Source organism: Malania oleifera, chromosome 9 (genome assembly GCF_029873635.1).
Source record: "Malania oleifera isolate guangnan ecotype guangnan chromosome 9, ASM2987363v1, whole genome shotgun sequence".
NCBI lineage: Eukaryota > Viridiplantae > Streptophyta > Magnoliopsida > Santalales > Ximeniaceae > Malania > Malania oleifera.
In genome coordinates, this window is record NC_080425.1 from 15,166,416 (window position 1) to 15,192,938 (window position 26,523).

General features: G+C 34.8%; 1 protein-coding gene across 2 annotated transcripts in view; it reads left to right on the forward strand.

The window, feature by feature from the left end:
- Positions 1-24,871, forward strand: part of LOC131164315 (uncharacterized) — a 49,341-nt gene extending 24,470 nt beyond the window's left edge. The window contains exons 9-13 of one of the 2 annotated variants that reach the window (XM_058121422.1): positions 13,253-13,330; positions 22,390-22,473; positions 23,289-23,354; positions 23,575-23,696; positions 24,493-24,871. In XM_058121422.1, the coding sequence (XP_057977405.1) occupies positions 13,253-13,330; positions 22,390-22,473; positions 23,289-23,354; positions 23,575-23,661 (315 nt within the window). In that variant the 3' untranslated portion in view covers positions 23,662-23,696; positions 24,493-24,871. Of the gene's footprint in view, positions 1-13,252; positions 13,331-22,389; positions 22,474-23,288; positions 23,355-23,574; positions 23,884-24,492 lie in introns of those variants that run through there. The other variant, XM_058121421.1, reaches the window with a different exon arrangement.
- Positions 24,872-26,523: the final 1,652 nt, after the last annotated feature.

A 26,523-nucleotide genomic window follows, 5' to 3' on the forward strand; every position in this document is an offset into this window, starting at 1 on the left:
CCAAGTACTTTGATATATTGGATTACCCAGTCACTTCATTATAATGAGCTTATGTCAATTACCCTTCTAGACTTACCTCCTTGATATCTAATGTCTTCAATGACACCTGCATGCTCTTCAGGAAGTTGGCCAAGTTGTAATTCAGCTGCGAATTCTTCCCCATTAGATCCCTTAAATGCATACAAATCTTAAACATTGAAACTGATTCTAATTTGTAATTCGATGGTAGCTCAACTGTGCAAGCAAAAGATGATTTTCTTGAGCACCCTATAGGGACAAAACTTCCTTGACTTGAGCTCGTGGCAAGTGACTTTAAAAAACCTGTCTTGTTTCAAATGCACTAAAACCATACCCCCTCTTCAATCTCTTCAGCTCACCAGTGTTGATTGGCTGCAATAGTATATGCATCATTACTGGTTTTGAGTGCTGCCCTTATTTCTTCATGAACTGGGGAAATACGTTCTGCAAAAGCTTCCCATCACCACTTACCTGCATCTCATCTGGCAATAGGGCTAGATTAAGTATGTGTGATTTTAGTCCATAAGCTGCTTCATATGTGGTCTTCTTTATGGCTCTATTTGCTCAATTGTTGTAAGTATATTCAGCTCGTGGTATAATAGCATCCCAAACCCTCACGTGACTGTCAACTAGGAAATAGGCATCTCCACTTGTTGCCCATCTCTTGTTTACTACTTATGTTTGACTGTCTGTTAGTCGGTGACATGTGCTAGAATACTTGCCACAAGGTTTCTTTTTAGATGGTCCATGAACTTCACATATTTATCAGAAGCAATGGAAGTCAAAGCACCATGCAACCTCATCAGCTCCCAAAAAATAACTCCGCAATATGTGTATCATCCACCGTCTTGGAACGCAGTAGGAAGTGTCTGTTCTAGAGAAATGGTCCACTGCAACAAAATGGTCATGCCCTTTTGATGTTTTGGAAAACCCATTGCAAAATATGGATACAACGAGCATCAGGAATTTGTAGTGGGGTGTATAGCCGGTGTTTGTTAATTGGTGATCCTCCTTTACCTAACCGTATTTTCTGGCACTGTTTCACTAAGCTGCCCACATTTTTTTACATCTTTGTCCAGTAATACTGATCTAACATCAATGCCATTGCCAAAATCTTTTCCCTTCTGAGATGACTCCGAAGCCTTGAGTTTGTATTTCAGACTAATTTGCTCCCAAATAGAAATCCAGGAAATCATAGTTGCCTTGAGGTAACGATCTTGCAGTCCGTAGGGTAACATTATTTGCCTCACTGTTTCATGCTGTTCAGCTATTATACTACTAATTTGAGGAACATTTCATTTGATTCTTCAATTCATCAAACCTTAGAACCTGTGGAATCATCACAGCTAATAAGTAAGGATATTTTGCTTAAGGAATCTTGCCACCTTGTTTGATTCATCAGTCCTCAACAATAACGAAACCAAGCCTTAAATCCCACTTGGTGGGGTTGGCTATATGAATCCTTTTCCGCCAATTTATGCGATCATGGACCATTTCTTTTGATAGATTCAGGGATATTAAATCCTTACTCACTATCTCCTCCCAAGTTATTTTAGGTCTACCCCTACCCCTTCTACTACCCCCAACAACTAAACTCACTCTTCCTCAATGGTGCACTATGCGGCCTACGTTGCAAGTGTCCATACTATCTGAGTCGTCCCTCCCTTATCTTCTACAAGAGTTACACGCGAATATGTTCATTCCTTAATTTATCTTTCAATGTGATACCACTCATCCATCTAAGCATTCTCATCTCGACAACTTTTATTTTTTGGATATTATGTTTCTTCGTCGCCCAACATTCCGATCCATATAGCATAGCTGGTCTTATAGCTGTCCTATAAAACTTCCCTTTCAATTTTAAGGGTATTCTACAATCACAGAGCACACTTGAAGCACTTCTCTATTTTACCCAACGTGCTTTGACTCTATGCATTACATCATCTTCAATTTCTCCTTCAGCTTGCATAATAGATCCAAGGTATCGAAATCTACAAGTGCTATTTATTTCTTCATCATCACGTTTAACTTTGTCTCCAGTATTCCTTCTATCATTACTAAAATTACATTTCATATATTCTGTCTTATTTCTACTTATCCTAAAGCCTTTAGATTCCAAAGCTTCTCTCCATAATTCTAACTCAGCCTCTACTCCGTCCCTAGTTTCATCAATTAATACAATATCATCTGCAAACAACATACACCATGGAACCTCCTTTTGAATACTTGTAGTCAATTGGTCCATCATTAAAGTAAAAAAATAAGGACTTGAAGCAGATCTTTGATGTACACTTATGGTGATTGGAAATTCTCTAGTTTCTCCATCTATAGTCCTTACACTAGTCATTACTCCATCGTACATATCCTCAATAAATATCATATGCAAGTCCTTCTTCTTTTCCCTAAACTTTTCAATTAATCTTCTTAAAAGATATATAGCTTCTGTGGTAGATCTCCCAGGCATAAAACCAAATTGATTATCTGAGACATTCGTTTCTAACCTTAATCTTTGTTCAGCTACCCTTTCCCATTGTTTCATTGTATGACTCATAAATTTAATTCCACGATAGTTATTATAATTTTGAATATCTCCTTTATTTTTGTGATTGATTGCTTGCAATGGTACCTGTTAAAGCTTGATATACATTCTTGACCCACAACATAACAGCTTAAGCATTTAGGTAAAGTGGTAATCTAACATGGTATCAGAGCTGGTTACGAGGAGATCCTGAGTTCTAGTCTTGTTGCCTGTGTTTATCATGTGGTATTTCAAAAATTATTGTATTCCCTATAATGGGTGATATTATCGTGTGTTTATCTCTCCTCATGCTGTCAGGCTGCATGTGCGGGGGAGTTTAAAGCTTGACACATTGTTAGCCCACAACCTAACAAATTAAGCTTTTAGGTAAAGTGGTTATGTAACAGTACTGATTGCTGGTTGGTTTCGGTTGGTGTTCAGATATTTGTTTCCTGCTTTTCTCTGCATTCCTTTCAAGTTGCTGCCAGCTGTAATGCCTTGAGCTTCTGCCAGGTTGTTTATTAAATGTTGCCCTGTTCTTGTTGGTTAAGTAATGTAACAGTATTGTAGTCATAGCTACCTACTGGAGTTCTGGATTTTGGAGAGTTTGAAGTGTAGCAAGTTATTTATTTATTTTGAAGTCCTGAAAGTGCTGTTTGTGTTAAGTGTGTGCTGCCTGACTACTCAAGCTCCTTCCTTCAATAAGTCTGCCATGGATGCTACCTCCAACTGTAGTAAGGGAGTTTAGGAGGATGAGGACGAGGATTGGATTGTGGATGTGGCAGCAGTTGTGTAATACATCAAGGATCATGGTAATTCTTGCATTTGCACGCATTGTGGCAAGGAAAATCATACCATTAATTGCCGTTGGGATCTCCTTGGGAAACCAGCTTGGGCCAATAAGTCTGTTGTGAAGGGCAATTGTACTACTGACACTTAGAACGCACCTAGCCACTCTACTAGGGAGTTGAGCACATCATCCACCATGTCCTGAGAGGAGTTTAACAATCTTTTTTGCATGGTTCAATAACTCCAAACTCAGTCTTTTACATCTAGGGCTACTGTGGCCCATTTAGGTATAATTGGGCTTCTAGTTTCTTCATCCCCCTCCCCCTCATCCTGGGTTCTAGATTCTGGTGCCTTTTCTTATATGACAGGTAGACCTAGTTTATTTGAGTCCTTGAACCCCACTCCTTTACACTCTAAGGTTACTCTTGTTGATGGTTTGGTTGCATCAATTTTTGGTTATGGCAATGTTCTCTCAGTTCCTTCTATTCCTCTTTCATATGTGTTATATGTGCCTAAATTTACTTTGAACCTGCTTTCCGTTAGTCAACCAAGTCTCATCACTGTTCGGTGACCTTCTTTCTTTTTACTTTTTACCCCCTGTTTGGTTTGTGGAATGAAATTGGAAGTAGGAAAGGAATCGAGGGAGGAATGGAATTGCTTCTAGAATGCTATTACTGAGTTTGGTTCGTGACATTGAATGACTGTAGGATTCCAGTTTCAATGTTTCTTTTTTCAACATTTGGTATTCTTCAATGGCTTCTATAAGGAATGAAAAAAAGTCATTTTTTTATTAAAAATTCCTAATATATAAAATTTTAATTTTATAATATTGATTTTTATTAGTTTTAATATTATTTTTATTGTTGTTATTATTATTTTTTATTTTTATACTAATTATTATCTTTAAAATAATAATTTTTATTTTTCCTTTGTATTATTATTATTATTATTATTGTTCTTTTTGTTATTATTATTTTATAGTAATAATTATTATTGCCATTGTAATTATTATTCATTATTTTTTACTATTCTTGTAATAATTATTGTCCTTAAAATAGTAATAATAATAATAATTATTTTTGCACATTTTTATTTTTATTTTTCTTGTTATTACTGTTTTATAAAAATAAATACTATTTATTAGTTTTCTATTATTGTTATTGTAATTATTATTAATTATTATTGTTTTTATAATAATAATAACAATTAGTATTATTATTGTTGTTGTTTTTGTTTGATTATTTTTATTTTATTATTTTATAATGGTGATTATTATTAATGTAATCATTATTTTTTAGTATTTTTTATTATTTTAATGCTAATTATTATCCTTAAAATAATAATAATAATTTTTAGTTTTTTATTATTATTGTTCTTGTTGTTATTATTTTACAATAATAAATACTATTCTTGTCATAGTTGTTATTAGTTATTATTATTTTATTATTTTATAATAATTATTATCCTCAAAAAGTTAAAATAATAATAATTATTATTTTGAATTTTTTTATTATTTGTAATGTTCTTGTTGTTATTATTATTTTAATTTTAATAAATATTATAATTAGTTGTTGTTATTGTTATTGTAATTATTATTAGTTGTTATTGTTTAACAATTAGTATTATTATTTATTGTTGTTTTTGTTTAACTATTATTATTTTTATTATTTTGATAATAATTAGTTATTGTTTTTATTGTAAAAATAACAATTAATATTATTAGTTATTATTATTTTTGTTTGATTATTATTATTTTTATTATTTTCATAATATTAAAATAATAATAATTATTTTTAATTTTTTAAATTATGATTGCTCTTGTTGTTATTATTATTTTTCAATAATAAATGTTTTTTTATTGTCGCTATTATTATTTGTTATTATTTTTTATAATAATTATTATCCTTAAAATAATCATTATTATTTTGGTTTTTTTTATTATTAATATTGTTCTTGTTGTTATTATTATTTTAATTATCATTAGTTATTATTTTTATTACATTAGTAAAAATAATTAGTACATGTGTTGTTATTTTTAGGATTTTTTTTATATTATAAAATGAGTATGATTCCATGGAATGAAGATCGATTTTAGCCTATCTGGACTGGAATCATGATTCTCCCATTCGCAGGTATCGTATTTCGGCCAGAATATGATTCTATTCTTAATTCCGCAAACCAAATGCAGGAATGTGATTCAATTCTTGAGATTTGATTCCATTCCAGGTCTAATTCCACAAACCAAATGAGGGATTGTTTTGTTATTAAGGATCTTTGGGTGAAGAGGAGGATTGGTGGAAGGCTTGAGAAGGATGGCCCATACTATTTTGGTGGTGGTCATGGTGGGTATAATTCCTGTCATACAAAATTTCTACTCATGGTATTTCTCTTGATTAGTGGCATGCTTGTTTGGGTCATTCGTCCCTTCAAAAATTACAATTTTTTCCTATCTTCAAGTTTGTTTCTTGTTTTGAGTGTTATGCGTGTTAGATAGGAAAGCATATTAGGTCATCTTTTCGGTCTAGAGTCTAGTCTTGTAGTAAATCATTGTTTTCTCTTACTCATTCAGATATTTGGGGTCGGTGTAGAGTCAAGAACTTGAGTCCTTTGTGGATGACTTTTCGTGTATGACCTGGGATCTATTTTTTAAAAGTTAGGTATGGATTTTTGAATGTATTTACTCAATTCTACTAGGAAATAAAAACTCAATTTGGCATTGGTATTTAAATTTTTCGATTACCATAGGAAATATGTTAGTGCCGATGTAACCTTTTTTGAGGGGACACCCTATTCGTCGGGTGCTAGGTCCTTCTTGGATGAATTTATTTTGATTCCATCAACGATTTTATGGTTCCCTCTCGTGTTGATCCTTCTGTTCCTACCCTTATTCCTTTTGAGAAATCTTCTGCCCTTTTCCAAATCCATTAGTTATTGATACAGAGAAACAATTGAAGGTTTATGAATGACGGAAAGCAAGCATGGACATCACTACGACCATGCAGGCACCTCCTCTACCAATCACTATTTCGACTTCTAGTTCTAGAGATCCATCCCAATGGGACTTGGATTTGCCCATTGCTAACCAGAAAGGTACACAAACATGTGTTTAGTAATCCTTACTCCTTAGTTTCTTATCTTATCGCTCAATATGTTTAGCAATCCTTACTCCTTAAAGTTTATTTCTTCCTCGCATGTTGAAGCACTTGCTAACCCTAGGTGGGAGCATGCAATGTATCTAGAAAAGGAGGCCTTGACCACTGAGGGACATGAGACTTGGTGCATCTTCCTCATAGCAAAGAGTTGGTTAGGTGTCATTGGGTCTACACCATCAAATATCTTCCTAATGGCTCTATCAAATGGCTTAATTCTCGGTTGGTTGCCAAGGGTACACCCAAACGTATGTTATTGATTATTTTGAGACCTTTTCTCTAGTTGCTTGATTAAGTACTATTTGTGTATTGATCTCATTGGCATTTAATTTTGATTGGCCCTTATATTAGTTGGATGTGAAGAATGCCTTCTTGTACAAATATTTGTGAGAGGAGGTATACATGGAGCAACCTTTTGGGTATGTTGCTCAGGGGAAGGATGGTTAAGTATGCAGGTTGCGTAAGGCCATTTATGGTCGTAAACAGTCTCGTTGAGCTTGGTTTGACAAATTTAGTGCTGTAGTTTCTAGTTTGTGCAGTTGACTTTATCCAGTGCTACTCAAATCATTTGGTTTTTGTTTGCAAAACAGAGACAGATGTGGCACTTATAATAGTTTATGTTGATGATATCATTCAAGGTTTTAAATTTTGATTTCGACTCAAATTTTGAAGCTCTAAAAGTATGGAAATTTCGACGGAAATTTCAATTTTGATGTCAATTTCAATTTGGATTTTGAAAAATAATGGAAATCAGTAGTAAAACATGGAATTCTTTTATGAAGCTTTAATATAAGTTTTAGGACTAATATGTTACAAGTAAATACATCTATGTTGTGTATGAGCTGGAGAAGTTGTAGTATAATATATGCATCAAACATATTTGTAAGATAATGTACATTAAACATATTTAGTGAATCAGTTAATACAAATGAAATTCATTAATCATTTAAATATTATTTATTATACAAATAATGATAATTTAGACATGAATGGTTAAATAAAATGTCGTTGTAGGTTTATTTTTCATATAATTTCAAAAGCACTTGTATTAATATTTTGTTTCGATAAAAATAAATAAATAATTGAAGAGAGAAATTTCATTTCACTCCTAATCTATCATTTGAATTTTGAGGAAATTTCATTGCATAGTTCAAATTTCAACTAGTTTTGCTAAAATTTTGAGATTTCGATAAATTTTGGACGATTCATTGAGCTTTTGAAGGAAATTATGCTAGACGGAAATCGATTGCCATTTTGATTTCGAGGGTCACAGAAACTAGAAATTTCAACAACCTCGTGGAAATTTAAGACTGATATCATCATCACTGGCAGTGACCATAGCGGGATTGCAAATGTTAAGCAGTGGCTTCAAACAAAATTTCAAATCAAGGACTTGGGTATTCTGCGTTATGTTTTTTGGTATTAAGAAAGTATAGTGTAAGAAAGGGTTGAGTCTGTATCAACGAAAATATATGTTGGACTTGGTAAGTGAGACTGGTTTGGTTGGAGCTAAACCAGTTGATACTCCTATGGGGTCCCAATGTGAAGTTGTCTAGGGATGTTGAATTGGACTTTGAGGACAAACGTTGATATGAGTAGTTGGTTGGCAAGTTGATCTACTTATTTTTCACTAGACTTGACATATCTTTTGCAGTCAAGGAGGTGAGTTAGTTTATGGAAAATCTCAAACAACCACATTGGGATGTTGTTTGTAGGATTTTGTGGTATCTCAAAGGCTCTCTCGGCAAAGATTTGGTATATAAATGTAATAGAAACACGGGTGTGAAAGGGTCCTTCTGTCTCATGCGCCCTATCTTTTTATTTTTTGAAAATACATAGTTAATAAATGACACCGGGTTGGCCATCAAGCCTGTGTACAAGTGCATGCACTGCATGTGAGCTTCAGATGCCTATCATTATTTTTTAATTAAAAAAATCCTTTATTGAAATGTGCCAAAATTAATTTACTGTTTATTTTGTTATTTGATTTTTTTTTCATTTGAAAGAACACTTCAACTCGTGCATAAGGAAAATAGTTAAAAATTCCAAACGAATTCCAACAAGGTTACAAAAATTTGAGAAGAAAAACTTTAAATAAATAGAATAATTCTCAATTTTTGTGTGTTGATGCCGGACCTTTTGGCTTGTTTTATTGCCAATTCGTTTGGTGACCATTTTGAAAAATGAGTGAAGCGTAGAGAACCAAACATTGATTATCTATCCCATCCTTTTATTTTAGAAAACAGAGTTGCTACTTTATCTTAATTTTCGAAAAGGAGTAATGGAAAATCTTTTTCAAAGAGTTATAGGTTTGAGAGTACTATTGTGAATAGGGAAGGTAATCTCTTAATTCATTTTAAATATAATTCAAGGATTAACACCTTAAAGCACCCATTTTAAGAATGCTTACTGCTCTTACCTTGTGTTTTTGCGTGTGTGTTAAGAAAACCCATTTTCTGAAATCATATTTGGTCAAAACTTGTTAAAAATTAAAGTTGGGCAGGAACTGGTCGACCACCCTCAAAGGCCGACCGACCTGCTTTGTTCTCGGGTAAGGTTGGTTGACTATCCCCTAACGAGCAATCGATCGCCTGTAGCAAGCATCCTTCCTTTTTTATTTTTATTTCAGAAAACTTTTGGTTATTCCTCACCCTTTGGAAAGACTTTCAAGGTGTCTATGTAGAGGCCAAAGCCCCATGGAGGCCCTACTGATTAGTGCCTTTTCAAATCGTCGAACAAAACATAAAAAATAAAACAATAAACAAGTACAAAAGATGTTTTATGTTTTTTTAAAAATGTGGCTGCATCTATGTGAGAATAGATTGACTACATACACTGAAAATGGGATCAAGCCACTTGTAGTTCCCCAAAATATTTTCAATTTCCAGTTAAAAACATTTTGGAATTTTTTTGAAAACCACTTGAAACCTTAAATGAAAAATCATATTTTAATTAAAAAAACTTTGATTTTTTAGAAATCTCCCTTTAGAAGAACTTTAGAAATTAATAACTTTTCCTCCCACAACCACTTAGGTGTTACTTTGAAAAATGGTATATTTTCTAAAATTAACTTGAAAATTTGTTTTTTTTTTTGGGTGGGAAAACTGCAAACCTGCCTTGAAATCACCTGAAAACTGAGTCAAAACCATTTTGAAAAATGTCCTAAAGTCGCATCATGGACATTCATTTTGAATCTTTTGTTTTTTTTGAAAACACTTGAAATGACATTTTTTAGTTTTTTATGGGGAAAACCATTAAACCACATCAAATCATCAGCTAGTAGATTCGACCATACATTCTGGTAAGTTTTTAAACCAATCACTGACTCAAAATTCAAGAAAAAGTCCATTTTTTTTCCCTTGTCAAGGATCTGGAGAGGTGGCAATTGCATAGCCATACCTTTAAGTGACCTTATCGCTTCTTGTATTCAGCATGATCAATTAATGAGATATCTGATATCTCTGAGTGTGTTTCTTGTTCTATTCTTCCTGAAAAGATGATACAATTCAAGCAAAATATCCTCCCGCAAGGACAACTTTGTAGATGGGCTAACTGGTTCTCACTGTATAAATTTGACACAGGCAATCAAAGTTATTGCATTTTTTGACACAGGAGCAGCATGTAGCTTCCTAAAGCCAAGCATTCAAAGAATGCTCCACTCTTGTATCCACAGACTTGCCTAGTCCCATCTTTTTTTGCAACTAAAGCTGCACCCTAGTATCTATCACTTGCATTAGTTTACAGGATTCTTTCCCTTGTCAGGAATCTAGAGAGGTGGCAATTGCATAGCCATCCCGTTAAGTGACCTTATCGCTTCAGTGTGTCTAGATTCCCATGGGGGCACATCTTTCTTTTTTAATAGCTGATGCAGTGGCACCATATAGACTGCCAACCTTGGAACAGAGTCTGCCATGTAATTGATAATACCAAGAAATTGTTGCAATTGCTTTGTCGTCATCTGACAATATTATTTGCCATACTATTGAAAAGGGAAATACCAAGATGGTACAAGGGCTCCAGTCCATTCTTTAGGAAAAAGGGCTGATGTACAACCTCTAGATTGGGCAGTCGACCACGCCTTAATGGTCAGTTGACCGCTTGCATGCAAAATCCACCCTTCTTCAAAATTTTATGCAATTTTTATGAAACCTACGTATAGATCTTATCTACGCCTATCGAAGATGAGATGCCAATTGTAAAAATTGACATGTATATGTAAAGAAAAAGGTAGAAAGATGTTGAGAATCAAATTTTTTCTTTTCAAAGATGCACTTTTTGGGTAAAATAATGTCAAAGCCAAAGTGGCTTCGCAATATGCATGCTAACCATTCTTGAGACACTAAAATAACACTAGTGCACAAAAGACCACTCACAATATCATACCACTTGAAGTGAACGTAACAACATAAACATATGCATCCATAATTGCAATGCAAACTTAGAAATTACATAGAAGGGGGATGGGACTAACCTGAATTCCAAGAATGACTTATATTTCTAGTGGGAGAATACTTAGAAAATGCACCCACACAGCCCAAAAATATGAATGGACAATTGAAGTAAAGAGATATCTCTCAAATAACAAGTGCAAATTTCTTCTCAAAACACCCCAAAACCCAAGTTTTCTTCTGTTGTAGACTCACCCTATCCCCCACTAGGATGTGTAGAAAACAGGCTATGCATGGTCTATTTATAGACCATGCATGGTGGAGGGAAATAAGGGTTTGAAATTTTGAATTTTGAATTCAAAATTTCAACCACCGACAACAACTTGGTTTGTTACTTGACATGTGGCAATGACATGGACACTTGGCGCCCCCAGAATCAACATCCAATCAAATCAAAAGAATTCAAAATTTGAAGATTAACTAAAATGGTTAACCATCCCTTGAGACCGTTCGACTGCTATCAGGGTGGCGCCAAAATCTCCTCACGCATGTACGGAAAGATGAGAAGAACAGCGACCGGTCAACCACCATTAAGTGGTTGGTTGACCGCCTTGTACAAAATTCCTTTTTCTTTGTTTTAGCTCACTTCTTGAATTGTTTAGCTATGTTGTTAAATGTTTGGTCAAAAAATGACTATTGACATCATGCAACGATCCCTTAATTGCCTAGAACAACCTAGACCGCTCTAAAGCATTAGGGGAAGGAAAATGAGAAAGAAAAAGGCCCGAAAATCAAGGAGAAAAGGAGATGGGAGAAGAAAAAGAAAATGTGATGGGAAAGCGCAGAGTTTGCCAAAAATGTCCAGAGTTGACCCTGACAAATTGCAGTGCTGACTCCTATGTTCCATGTTGCTAATCTTTCTAACTTGACAAGTTTTATGCTAATTGTAAGCTACCTAACATAATCATCTTCCTTTATATGTGCTTAGGACCGTCTTTGTGTTCAGGTTAAAACACCAAGTGCAACACCAAGATTTTGACAGAACATAAAGTACTTCCAAACTATCAAATCAAACTGGTTATTGGGTTTTCTCAATATGCATATTGCAACATCAATATATCATCCTCCAATCATGCAATTTAAAATAAACCCAAAAAACAGAAAGGACCCATAAAGTATCAACAACCTATTTGGATTGGTGTAATAATAAGTCAAAAAAAAAAAAAAAAAAAAACCCAACCACAATAGTTCCGCAACCTGTTCAGATTGAATAGTGGATTGCATCCTAGGCCAGGTGACAAAAAATGTATTAAAATTGGGTGGGGGGGGGAGGGAACAGCAACCCATTCAAATTAAATACCTCAAATAACAAATCACAGTAGTCTTATGCAAATTAAAAAAAAAAAAGAGAAAAAGAAAAAAAACCTGGGTGATCAATTGTGCTTTGTTTTTGCCGATCTGAGGATAACCCGAGGATCTGAGCACAATCATCTTACAGTTTTTTGAGAGAGAGAGAGAGCTGGAAGTTGATGGGTTGGTCCTTGCTTCCAGCGGTTGCATCGGACATTGTGTGAAGACTGAACAGGGAGGGTAGCCCTGGATTTTTTCCCCCCCTAATTTTTATGCTTTGGCAACTGAAACTCAGCATGTGGCCTGGTCTTGTTGGCCATTTTTTTGGGGGTGTTGGGCAGGGAGGGGGAACAAACCACCTCTACTACCATGTGCATGGATTAATTACCTATTGTCCTGTCCAATCCCTTAATATTGATGCACCAAACACGGGCTACCGGCTATGTGATGACCATTCAGGCCTATGTCTTGGGCTGTGAAAAACATGCACTCTTTTTGGAATTACTCAGTGGAGGGATCGTTTGATTTTTTATTTCTATAGGTGCCTTCTCGTCAGGTAGAAAATGTACTGCTGAGTTACTAATGACAAATGACATTGTTGGGGAGGTTTCTTACAGAACCTGGCTACACTAAAGCATGCTGATGGTTTATGTGGAGCTTATACTAATTTGTCCAGTAACAGAAATGGTTTGTAGAAGTCCCTTATTTTCTTGGAAAAATGGTATGTAGAAGTCCCTTATTTTCTTTTACTTGTATTAACAATATTGGTTGTAATGCTACAAAAAGATGGAACAAGAAAAACATAATTTAGAATAAAATCAGATCTATGGAACAGATGGATAAGTCTTGCAGGGGTACTTTCTATTGTAGACTACTTGAAGCTGTAGTCATTGAACCAAAGGAAGGAATTGGAATGGAACTAACAAATTCATTAAGTTGTTATCATGTCTATTCCTTCTAAATTCACTTTCTAGTAACATTCTATAATCTTATTAATAATTTAATATTTACTATTAGCTTGTTTCTCTTTGTGAGTGTAGCTCTCCCAGAAAGGAATTAGAGTGACCATTGTGTGTCCTGGGCCTATACGAACCTTACGAACAAAAGATTCTCCTGAGGTAAATTATTCTCATGATCTTCTGTATAATATACATACTGGAATATGATACTTTTCTGGCTGTTTTTAGTTCTTTCTTTATCAATTAAATGTACAGGTTTGCCCAAGTTTGAACTGGTAAGAGGATGGTATTTTGAGTTACTGACATATTAAATGTTAATGTGAGCTGGATTTTACATGTTATGAAAAGAATAACTAAAATTGTTGGTCCTTAGCAGCCCTCAATGTCAATGGTATATTTTTCCTTTTTTTTGGGTCAAGAGTTTAATTTTATTGGTTACAACAAAACAGAATTTTACCCCGGCCATATGGTTTGGATGTAGTAGTAGCTGTACTCTTCTATTTGATGTTAGCAAAAAAACAAATAATTGGAACATTAGAGTCATGCAGGGCAAATGTCCACCACAAAAAAATTCCAATTCCAATTCCAATTCTTGATAAAATTAATGCATAGGGGCCTTTTATAGGCTTAGAAGGCATTTGGTAAAATTAAGTGTTAAGCACTGAACACTATATTCAAGTATGATTTTGTTAACCAGTTTTGAGTTGAACTTGAACCAATCACTGATTCTAAATTCTGAATTGTCTCGGCCCAACTTTGGTGAGGTATTTCCGATTTGACCTACTAGCCTCATGGTTTTGCCCTATAAAAGTTGCCTTAAATTTAAAGGTTTCAGCCCAATCTGGTGAGGTATTGTCTGCTTTGGCCCACTAGTCTCATGGTTTTGTCTTACAAAAGGTGCCTCACATAATTGGAGCTTGAACCAACATCTTAAGTCCAAGGGATCCCTAGTACACATCCAACGTGCTTTCTCGTTCAATCTTTGACACCTTCGTTAGTGGCCTACACCTTTTGTTTAGGATCCACCCACATGATATTACCTTCAGGGTGGCTTTGATACCAAATGTGACAACTTCGGTCCAACTCTAGTGAGGCATTGTCTGCTTTGGCCTACTAGTATCACAGTTTTTTCTTATAAAAAGCGTATCACATAGTTGGAACCTAAACCAGCCATATAAGTCCAAGATTTCCTTGGTATACATCTGTGTGGGACCATGACATGACTGTTGAGAATTGTACTTCTGAGCTTGTCTCACATTGGAAAGGTTGAATGGATGATGAGTGCTTATATTCATGGTTGGACCCAAGACTTGATGCTTTAAGATTTTGGGTCAATTTGGTGCTCACCCATGTATGTCAAGCTTGCTTTTGAGGACTCCCCAAGTCTTAACAAGTGTTGAGCACTTGTCACGGGCATGGGAGTTTCCACCAATCCCTGTGCAACACTTAGACACTCTTGGAAGACTTTAAAGAGTGCCAAGGCAGCCTTAACCCACTCAAACAAAGCTCACAAAGCAATGAATGAAAGAAATTAAAAGGAGAAGAATGTGAGTAAGAAGAATATATAACTCACTTTGCTTGGATGCTTAAAAATGAGATTTCGACTCCTATTTGTACTACTCCACCCTCCCTAACCAATGGTGGAGATCAATTTAATCCTATGATCTACAATGAGCATCTAGAATGCTCTATGGAAATATTTACTTCCTTTATAACTCTTTATAATGACTACACTCTCTAGATGTTTCTTTAAGAAGACTCTATAGATTATAATAATTACATGTAATAATTGCACATTCTAGATCTTTCTTCAAGAAGACTATGAAGACAAATCCACTTAAATGTCCATGTAATGTCCACCTAAGCATTCACTTGCCCCCACGTCACCCATGAGTTGGCTAGTGTAACATTCTCCCCCACCACTTCTATTGACATCCTTGTCGTAACCTTTTCTTGGAAGTTGGCTATTTCGTTCTTGAATTGCCACAAAGAGTCTTCTCCCAACTTGCTCCACTATTCAGCCGGCGAGTGCGACGTTTTCCCCCACCTATTCCATTGACGTGCTTGTCCTAACCTTTTCTTGGATGTTGGCTATTCCGTTCTTGAATTGCCACAAAGGATCTTCATGTTCCCAACTTGTTTCACTATTGTGCTGTTCCTTCCCTTTCACCAAGTACTCCACATAATTTGTATAATCCCTCGTTTAGGAATGACTCGATGAGTAAGGATGCAGTTCACCATCTTGTCATAAGAAGTAATTATGGATGTGGGAGCCCTTGTTTGAACATCCTCAGCTTGGATCTTCCACGTCAACGTGATGTGGCTTGAGTAGGTTTACATGGAAAATAAGATGGGTCCTTAGCTTTGAGTTTTGAAGGTAGTTTCACTTGGTAGGTCACCTTGCCAACCTGTTGAATGACTAGGAAAGGTCCTTCATATCTCCTTATCAGCCCCTTGTGCACTTTCTTGAATGCTCTAACTTGGTGGGGAAGGAGTTTCATGAAGACAAAGTTTCATTCCACGTGTGCTGTTTCTTATCTGCCTATTTCTTCATCTTCTTAGCTGCTTTGGCCAAAAATTATTTGGCCACGTTAGTTTGCTCATGCCACGCTTTGGAAAATTTGTAAGCTATTGGACTGTTGCCTGTATACCCTGTAGCAATGGTATTGGGCGTCAATGGTTGTTGTCCTGTGGCTAGTTCAAAAGGGCTTTAACCAACCTGCTTTAAATCTATGCATTACATCATCTTCAATTTCTCCTTCAGCTTGCATAATAGATCCAAGGTATCTAAATCTACAAGTGCTATTTATTTCTTCATCATCAAGTTTAACTTTGTCTCCAATATTCCTCCTATCATTACTAAAATTACATGTCATACATTCTGTTTTATTTCTACTTATCCTAAAGCCTCTAGATTCCAAAGCTTTTCTCCATAATTCTAACTCAGCCTCTACTCCGTCCCTAGTTTCGTCAAATTAATACAATATCATCTGCAAACAACATACACCATGGAACCTCCTTTTGAATACTCTTAGTCAATTGGTCCATCACTAAAGTAAAAAGATAAGGACTCAAAACAGATCCTTGATGTACACCTATGGCAATTGAAATTTTTCTAGTTTCTCCATCTATAATCCTTACACTAGTCATTACTCCATCGTACATATCCTTAATGACATCGGTATACCTACAACATACACCCTTTTTTTCTAAAACCCACCATAGAACTTCCCTAGGTATCCTATCATATGCTTTCTCAAGGTCAATAAATATCATATGCAAGTCCCTCTTCTTTTCCCTAAACTTTTCTATTAATCTTCTTAAAAGATAAATAGCTTCTGTGGTAGATCTTCCAGGCATAAAACCAAATTTGATTTTCTGAGATCGTTTCTAACCTTAATCTTTGTTCAACTACCCTTTCCCATAGTTTCATTGTATGACTCATAAGTTTAATTCCACGATAGTTATTACAATTTTGAATATCTCCTTTATTTTTGTATATAGATATTAAAGTGCTTTTCCTCCATTCATCTGGCATTTTCCTAGTTCTTACAATTGTACTAAATAAATTAGTTAACCATATAATTCCGTTATCACCCAAGCATTTCCAAACTTCAATTGGGATGTTAACTGGTCCCATAGCTTTCCCATTTTTCATCTTTTTTAGTGTAAACTTAACTTCGTTAACTCTAATTTTACGAATAAATCTTATATTTTTAGTCTTTTCCTCATTTGACAATTCTAAGTTTAAGCCTTCTATTTGGTTTTCCTTAAACAACTTACTAAAATAACTTCGCCATCTTTCTTTAATATCTTCGTCCTTAACCAAGACAATATCATCCTCACTTTTTATACATTTTACATTTCCTAAATCCTTGCTCTTCCTTTCTCTAGCTTTAGCAAGTTTAAATATATCTCTTTCCCCTTCTTTTGTACCTAATCTATCATACAAACTATTAAATGATCTATATTTAGCTTCACTAACGGCCCTTTTTGCATCTTTTCTTGCCTCCTTATATTTTTCAAAGTTATCTCTGTTTCTACATTTTTGCCACGTTTTATATCAAATTCTTTTTGTCTTTATGATTTTTTGTACATCTTTATCCCACCACCAACTCTCTTTGCTATTCGAGAATCTTCCCCTTGATTCACCTAAAATCTCTTTTGCTATCTTTATAATAGAGCTAGCTAATCTATTCCAAAGAGTATTTGTATCTATCCCATCCTCTAAGGTCTAATCCCCATCTTTGATCATTTTATCTTTAAGTTTTATTATATTTTCTCCTTTTAGGTTCCACCATCTAGTTCTCATACACTGGTTTATTTTATCCTTTTTCTTCCATTTTTTAATACATATATCTAACACTAAGACTCTATGTTGTGTGGTTAGACTTTCACCTAGAATAACTTTACAATCCTTGCATGATAAACGATCTACCCTCCTAATTAAAAAAAAAAATCTATTTGACTTCTATTTTGTCCACTTTTAAAGGTTATTCTCTTTTCTTTAAGCAAGTATTCATTATACTAAAATCATATGACATAGCAAAGTCTAAGATCATCTCCTCATACTCATTTTTGGCTCCATATCCATATCTTCTATGTATCCTCTCATAATTTTTATTATCTCTTCTAACGTGTGTCCATTCAGATCTCCTCCTATAAATATTTTCTCAGTCCCTGGTATGCCTTGTATAATACTATCCATATCTTCCCAAAATTGTCTCTTAAGATTTTCTACTAAGCCAACTTGAGAAGCATAAGTACTAATGATATTTATTATCTCTTGTCCTAATACCATCTTGATTTTTATAATTATATCCCGTACTCTAGTTACATCCACAATGCTATCTTTTAAGTTTTTTTCTATAATAATGTCTACTCCATTCTTATGTTTTTCTTTTCCAGTGTACCAAAGTTTAAATCCTAATTTATCGATTTCTTTAGCTTTCTCCCCCACCACTTAGTTTCTTGAAGGCAAATTATATTAATTCTTTTTCTAATCATTGTATCCACAATTTCCATGCTTTTACCCGTAAGTGTCCCTATATTCCAAGTTGTTAATCTAATCCTAGTTTCCTGAACTAACGTCTTTACCTGCTCACGTCCAGAATGATGCAGGAACCCTCGCTTATTTGACACTGTACCCGGGCGCCAACACGGCGCGTCGCTTTGGGGCGACGACCTAGCCCATCCTCGCCCACTTTTCGCTACACCCGGGTGGTTCAAGTGCAACACGTCGCTCGTAGGGGACGCCCCAACAAATATTCAGTAAGGATTCATATCGTAGTGATCTGACAAATTTTACGCTGGCTGTCAGCTACCTAACGCAACCCTCCTCCTTAACCCGGGCTTGGGACCAACTGTGTGTGAAAAAATTAGGACATTAAGTGCATCACAGGCGGAGTTCTCCCATGTAAAATATGCTTAAATAATAAAACTAGGCATTCTTGCTCACCTAGGAAAATTTTTGGTGGAAGTGAGATATAATCTCATATAAAGCTCTTTAATTGTTAGTCATTTTAGTTTGGGCAACTTGGATGCAATTTTCTTTGCATCCCATGGAGCCTTCTTAATTTGATTATATGCACAAAAGTCATCTATAAAGGCCAACATCTTATGCCCCACTCTTGCATCTACCGAGGTATCACATTGAGACCTCTCTTTCCAAATCTCTTCGAATGGAATTATTAGGCCTTTGAGTAGCTTCCACTAGGGTAGCAAAGGATGACAATGCCAAGTTCTCCAAGTGCACTTGATATTCGATAAAATCACTTGGATGCAAATTTTCACAAGCTTCCGCTCAATATTGTCTTGGATGTCTAACATGTACTCCTGAAAACATTTCACATATTCCATAAAAGCTTCTTTAGATTTTTGATGCTTCCTGCTAAGATCCACCAAAGTCATCTTCTCCAGAGTGGAAAATAATTTTTCACAAAAAAAAAGGTGGCACATCTAACCCTAGGTTTCCACCGACCTTGGTTTGAGATTAACATACCATGACTATGCCTTTTCAATCAAGGATTTGGAGAATTCCTTTAACTTAAGGTCATCATCCAAACTATAGAGGCTACATGTCTCAACAAATTTCATCAGATGCTCCTTGGCATTACTAGACTTGCTGTTGAAGAGTTTGAATTTAGGACTGGTGTAGTCCTTAAGGTAGGGATTTGAGATAATTTGATCTGTATCTACTAAAGTTCATCTCCGCAACAAGAGGCTTCTTCTGATTCTTCTCCAAAATCTTGTTTAGATAATTTATAGTGATTTAGGGGATATAATAGGACATGATGGGTGTTGAAGGAGAATAAGTGAGGTTTGGTGGGATGTGTGAAGTGGAGCCTTTATGTTGAACTTGTGGAAGTGGTGTAGTTGTTGTAGGAGGTATAATAGGGATTGTTCCCCTAACAAGTGATGTCTAAGAAATCAGGGTTTGAGGTAGAAGGACCTCTTTGAGTTGATGGTGTGCCTTTATCATATCCCCCAAAACTAGGAGGATTAGTAGAGTCATTGTTTTCACTCTGAAGTGAATTAGTAGGAGGGTTTAGGGCAGTCCCTTGAGGTTGTTATCCTGAAGTGGATGTAGGAATCATTTGGCCGATAGTACAACTACTTGATTAAGCATTCTAGTATTCTCCTGAAAACACCAAACCCTTTTTCTTGGTAGGTTTGAAACATCTTTATCATTTGAATCATGTAGGTAGAGAAGTTCGGGATTCTTCACGCTCAACAAGATGATCATTGGAGCCTGCCCTATTCTCAGTGTCTTGGGTATTAAAAGCCATTGGTTGAGTGCTCCTACCTTTCTCTTAGCCATAACTTTGCACAATCAAACTTTCCTTAGTGGAGTTGCCAAAATATGGAGGTTTCTTGAGAAGGGAGGAGAGCTTTGTTGTGCACAAGTAATGGATGTTTTGAAGAGGGCTTGAAGAGGAGAGCTAGGCAATTCCCAAGAAGGTCAAGCATAAATTGTGGTAGGTATTCTAATGGTTGTAGAGATTCCTTGAACTGGTGGGTATCCGAAGTGTGGAGAGAGAGAGGGAGTTGCAAGGTGTCATCTTTTAATAATAGATTGACATGTCATATCTCAATTAATGAAAATAATATATCATTTGATCGAATTTGGCAATGGCACATGGTTGGAATGAAAAGAAAGAAAAGAAACAGGTGTCATGAATGACATGTGGACTAAGAAAAGGCTAAGGGGTAGGAACCCACTTAGAGAACCCTGATTTCGAGCCCACCAAGTCAAAACCCTCCGAAACATCCCAAGACTAGGACCGGTAGAGATCCCACTTGCATATGATATTTATTGACCTTGAGAAAGCATATGATAGGATACCTAGGGAAGTTCTATGGTGGGTTTTAGAAAAAAAGGGTGTATGTTGTAGGTATACCGATGTCATTAAGGATATGTACGATGGAGTAATGACTAGTGTAAGGACTATAGATGGAGAAACTAGAGAATTTCCAATTACCATAGGTGTACATCAAGGATCTGCTTTGAGTCTTTATCTTTTTGCTTTAGTGATGGACCAATTGAATAAGAGTATTCAAAAGGAGGTTTCATGGTGTATGTTGTTTGCAGATGATATTGTATTAATTGACGAAACTAGGGATCGAGTAGAGGCTGAGTTAGAATTATGGAGAGAAGTTTTGGAATCTAGAGGCTTTAGGATAAGTAGAAATAAAACAGAATATATGAAATGTAATTTTAGTAATGATAGGAGGAATATTGGAGACAAAGTTAAACTTGATGATGAGGACATAAATAGTACTTGTAGATTTCAATACCTTGGATCTATTATGCAAGTTGAAGGAGGAATTGAAGATGATGTAATGCATAGAGTTAAAGCAGGTTGGGTAAAATGGAGAAGTGCTTCAACTGTGCTATGTGATCGTAGACTACCCTTAAAATTGAAAGGGAAGTTTTATAGGATAGCTATAAGACCAGCCATGCTGTATGGATTGGAATGTTGGGCGACGAAGGAACATAATATCCAAAATATAAAAGTTGCTGAGATGAGAATGCTTAGTTGGATGAGTGGTATAACATTGAAAGATAAATTAAGGAATGAACATATTCGTGGTAAGTTAGGTGTTGCTCCTATAGATGATAAGATAAGGGAGGGACGACTCAGATAGTAAGTGCACTTGCAACGTAGGCCTTATAGTGCACCTGTGAGGAAGAGTGACTTAGTTACTGTGGGGGACAGTAGAAGGGGTAGGGTAGACCTAAAATAACTTGGGAGGAGATAGTGAGTAAGGATTTAATATCCTTGAATCTATCAATAGAAATGGTTCATGATTGCAAAAATTGGAGGAAAAAGATTCATATAGCCGACCCCACTTAGTGGGACTAAGACTTGGTTTTGTTGTTGTTGTTGTATGCAATATTTGACATTGATCAATTCAACACGCAAAGTGGTAATTTTATGCATTTACATCATCATTATATCTATTAACAACTTCTAAAGTTTCATAGAAAAATTCTATGCTTTACTACTAATTTCTATCTTTTATCTTTAAATCAAAATTGAAATTTCTGTACTTTTAAAGCTTCAAAATTTTAGTTGGAATCATAATTTGAAACTTTAGTTGTACCTGAGAACTGTCAGGGAATGCAAAAAGTCTCTCTCTCACACAAAAATTCTTTTCTTCCTCTCATAAATAGAATGCAAGGGCATATTTGATTCTAAACCTTTTGCTAAACAGGGTTCCTGGAGATCCAGAATTGGCCTTTTTTAGATATATAGATGCCCATAGGGTCTATTTCTTTTTGATGAAATATGTAATTGTAATTAGAGTGATGCCTCAATTATAAGTATATAGTGATGATAGTTGTAATTAAAATAATGCAGTTGTATTAAAATAATAATTGTTGTTTATGGTGGTGATAATATTATAGCATTTTATGTTCTTAAAAGTTTTCCTTTGTCGATGACCATTATCTTTTATATTTTGCAAGATGCAATATGTCAGTCTTCCCATCTGTGTTTTCTTCAGGGGATTGTTCTGATAGTTATTGCTGGTGCCATTTATGTTGTCATAATATTAAGTTGTGTTTGATAGAGAAAGTGTACATAGTTCTTGGGTTTGAATCTTTCTTAACATTTTTTTTGAGTTTCCTTTAACAGAAGCGTGTTGATAGAGAAGGTATATATAGTTCTTGGGTTTGAATCTTTCTTGCTTTTTTTTTGAGTTTACTTTAACAGAAGCGTGTGTCATCAGAAAGATGTGCGGAACTAACTATAATTGCTGCCACCCATGGACTAAAGGAGGTTTGGATATCATACCAGGTATGTGCAATGTTATTTCTATTAGCAGTTCATCTTTGTAAATTGCTACAATTTTGTTTTTGAGAGAAGAAATGATGAATCAGGTACACCCAATGGACCGACTTTTAAAGAAAAAAGTCCTGATTTTATTTTATTTTTATGTAAAAGGGGGGGGGGGGGGGGGGCTATGGAAGGCTGGAAGTCCATATTTCCATGCCCTGTAGTCACAACTTTGTTAATTGATTTGTTTAGGCTTTATAGATGGCCATAAGACTTAGAAATGCTTGAAACCTTAAGGCAAGAACAGTGTATTAATGAGTATTTATGTATTTTCAACTAGAAGGCATCATTGGATGGAAATTGTATTAGTAATTTAAAAAGAAAAGGCTTCTTAAACTGTATAAATGTGTTTTTTGGTTGGTCAGTTATATATATTTTAATTTTAAAGTAAAATTGTTTCTTCATCCTTCTAGGCTGTTCAATTGTTTTTTGAAATTTGTTTCTCCATTTTTCGTTACAATCTACCTTTTACATTGTGGTTACATACTTGCACCCTTTGAATATGTGAAATATTCTAGAGCTTCAATTTCCTGTAGTTGTTGGGTTTTACAATGAGAATGTAAACAGCAGAATATGCAGACCAGATAACATGTAAGAAAAGGTCTTGTGACTGCGACTGCTAGATTGGCTGCTTACAACTCCAAAATTTCCTTGTATATTCTTGTTACAGTAAATTTTTGTGTGTTTGTGTGCTATTCTTCAATGTCAGAAACCAAACGATTGCTCTCATCTTTGGCTTGTTATGTAAAAAGATCATGTTTATTTGGTTAATGCAGCCTGTACTAGCTGTTATGTATTTGGTGCAATACATGCCAACCATTGGCTATTGGCTCATGGACAAGGTAATCTCTTTACCTTGAAATAACAACATTTTTCATACTACTGCACAATAAAAGATTGTCTCCTACAACAACTATTTGTATACCAAAAATATGTTAAAAGTGCATTGGCATTTTCATTAATCCGATACATTTTTCAAATGAATGCGATGAACTGCCTTCTGATTTTTTTCCTTACTGCCTACTGTGATTTGACTGGGTACTTTATCAAAATATTTTGTAGATTGGTGGGAATCGAGTAGAAGCAGCTGCGCAAGAGGGAAATACTTACTCATTGAGGTTACTCTTTGGGAAAAAGAAGGCGGCATAGAAATATTATGATGTTTGGGAGAGGACCCTGATATGGTATGGTTGTTGTGAACTGTGAATTGATAGTTGATATTGTTGAGGAAGTGTATACCCTGGTGTTCTGCCGCAATGAAATGCATTGTAGGCCATGTTATGTGGGTGCAGTGGCTTTTAGTTAAAGCGCAGTTTGTCTCATATTTCCTGCACTAATATTGAAAATAAAGCAAATTCTTTATTAACTTAATGAGGAATAATCCATGAGCCATTGTAGGGAGTTGTTCTAGACTTCTAGGAGTTCCTACTGAGAGTTTTTTGAGTGTCATTTAAGCATACTGAACTTGAACATGTGTGCTGCGATGCCCTTCTAATGCCCTAAGAGTATTGCTCTAACTAAGTTCAACAAGATGAGGCCTGCTGGCTCATCATTGTTTGCAGAGAACTAGAAATTTTTAAATTTTTTTCCCTATTTATTTTGGTTCAAGGGAGAAACAAGAATTATATGTCAAATGAATAGATGTTCAACAAAATCAATTGTAATGATACACAAAGGAGGAGTATTTGACAAAATGGGGATTTTTGAGTTTAATACATAAAATAAGCTATGTTTTGAAGCAAATTACGTAAGTAGGCCAGTTTGCAATTTGGAAATCATTTGCAACTTGTTGAATGGTCATTTCTGTTTTTTGTTGTTGCTGTTGTTGTTATTCTTATTGTTATTGTTACTTTAGAATGGCATTTTTACATGTTTCTTGTTTGCATGAAATTGAATGATGTACACGATAGTTTGTTTATTTCTAAATAATGTGTAAATTTTGTACATATTTGATTGGCTGTCATCGCCATTGTTTGACAGGAATTGGTGGTGTTGTATTAGTCCGTAGTCGCAGCACCCATATTACACCTCTCCTAACAGTGATTAATGAGTGTAACAACTGTGTGAAGTTGCCTCTGTTTACGCTATCTCTTACCCATGCCCTCATTCACAAATTTTGAGTTTGCTTGTGCATATATTTTGGATATAATGTAAGTTTGTATTGACCTTTGATGATACCAACTCGTGTTTGGTTTAGAAAATTACTATCCTAGGAAAAAATTTACGGTAAGTACTCATTTTCACGGCAGTGTAAGTTGCCATGAATTGAATGTATGTACACGATAGTTTGTTTATTTCTAAATAATGTGTAAATTTTGTACATATTTGATTGGCTGTCATCGCCATTGTTTGACAGGAATTGGTGGTGTTGTATTAGTCCGTAGTTGCAGCACCCATATTACACCTCTCCTAACAGTGATTAATGAGTGTAACAACTGTGTGAAATTGCCTCTGTTTACGCTATCACTTACCCTTGCCCTCATTCACAAATTTTTGAGTTTGCTTATGCATATATTTTTGATACAATGTAAGTTTGTATTGACCTTTGATGATACCAACTCGTGTTTGGTTTAGAAAATTACTATCCTAGGAAAAAATTTACGGTACGTACTCATTTTCACGGCAGTGTAAGTTGCCATGAATTGAAATGGATAAATAAAATTTCATACCGCGACTTGCTGTCATGCTACCATTTTGTGTCATGAACAGCTGCATAGTCCTGAAAGACTACTTTGTGTGATCATTATTGTAGGAAAGTCATTCATCAAATTGCATTGTAGGAACCATGCAATGGTCTTTTACCCTCCACATATTTAGTAGATACTGTTGCTATGGCACCCATTAAGTGTTTATAGTAGAGGTGTGGTATTACATCTCTATGAAACAGATTGCTTGAGAAGCTTATCTATTAGTTTTATTGTGCACGGTTGCCCAACAAACTACAATGTTTAGGAGCAAATAGACAATTTGGTGACAAAATTTTCAACTTTCCTCAGTTTCGCTTTCTTCTCTTACCTCATTTCCTCTATTTTTTTTTTCCTTCTTTTTGTTTGTCTTTGTTTTTTTGGCTTAAAATCTTTTTACTCGTACCTACCGAGTTAAATGGTCAAGATGGTTAGGGATAGTTTGGGGACACTGCATGAAAATTGAGATTAAAAAATAGATAAAGTATTTATCCCATCTTTGGAGAGGTCTTGGATTTGGATAAGATATAATATAAAACTTGTCTAAACCTGTCCAAATCCAAATCTAAATCTATGGTCTGAAATTCGTGTTCCCAAACATAGTTAGGGTTTTCCTTCCTATGCTCTTTTAGCTTCTTTGGAATTTATGATGATTTTTTCATTGCACCACTTATACCTTGATTGGAACTTCAAAAATATTAGGGAATGGAAAGGATAATGTGAAAGAATTTACTTTTATCTTTGATGATTGAGTAAAGTGAAAGAAAATAAAAAATGGATCAAATCAATGAATAAAAGTTTAATTTTACATATCGTTAACATTTGATCTTTCTTAAATTTTAATCATATTGAAATAAATTTTTAGTTTTTAATAGTCTTTGATATAAATGGAGAATGCAATGGACAATAAATTTTCTTCTTAATTTTCTTCCATTTTTCAAAATAAAATCTATCATCCAACCTAATCCTTAACGTTTTCTTTTAAACAAAATAAAAAATAAGAATAAAAATATATATCTTGCATTGATTTTGAAAAATGTAAAACACAAAATGTTTTTACCAATCACTCATCATTGCTTTGATTTGATTTCATTTTTCAAAAAAGAAACATGAATTTATTTGAAAAGAAGACTCACAATTTTTCACAAAGTAATTTTATATTTGGAAATAAATGAATGGGTATTTATAAAAAGGGCCAACAATGTGATTGGTTGTATGGTAAAATTCCTTATTACCAGTTAAAGGAGACTATTTTTTTTTTCTTCCAAAAATTAATTATATAGTGTATATATTTAGTTAGTAATATTACTATCTATCAAATAAAAAC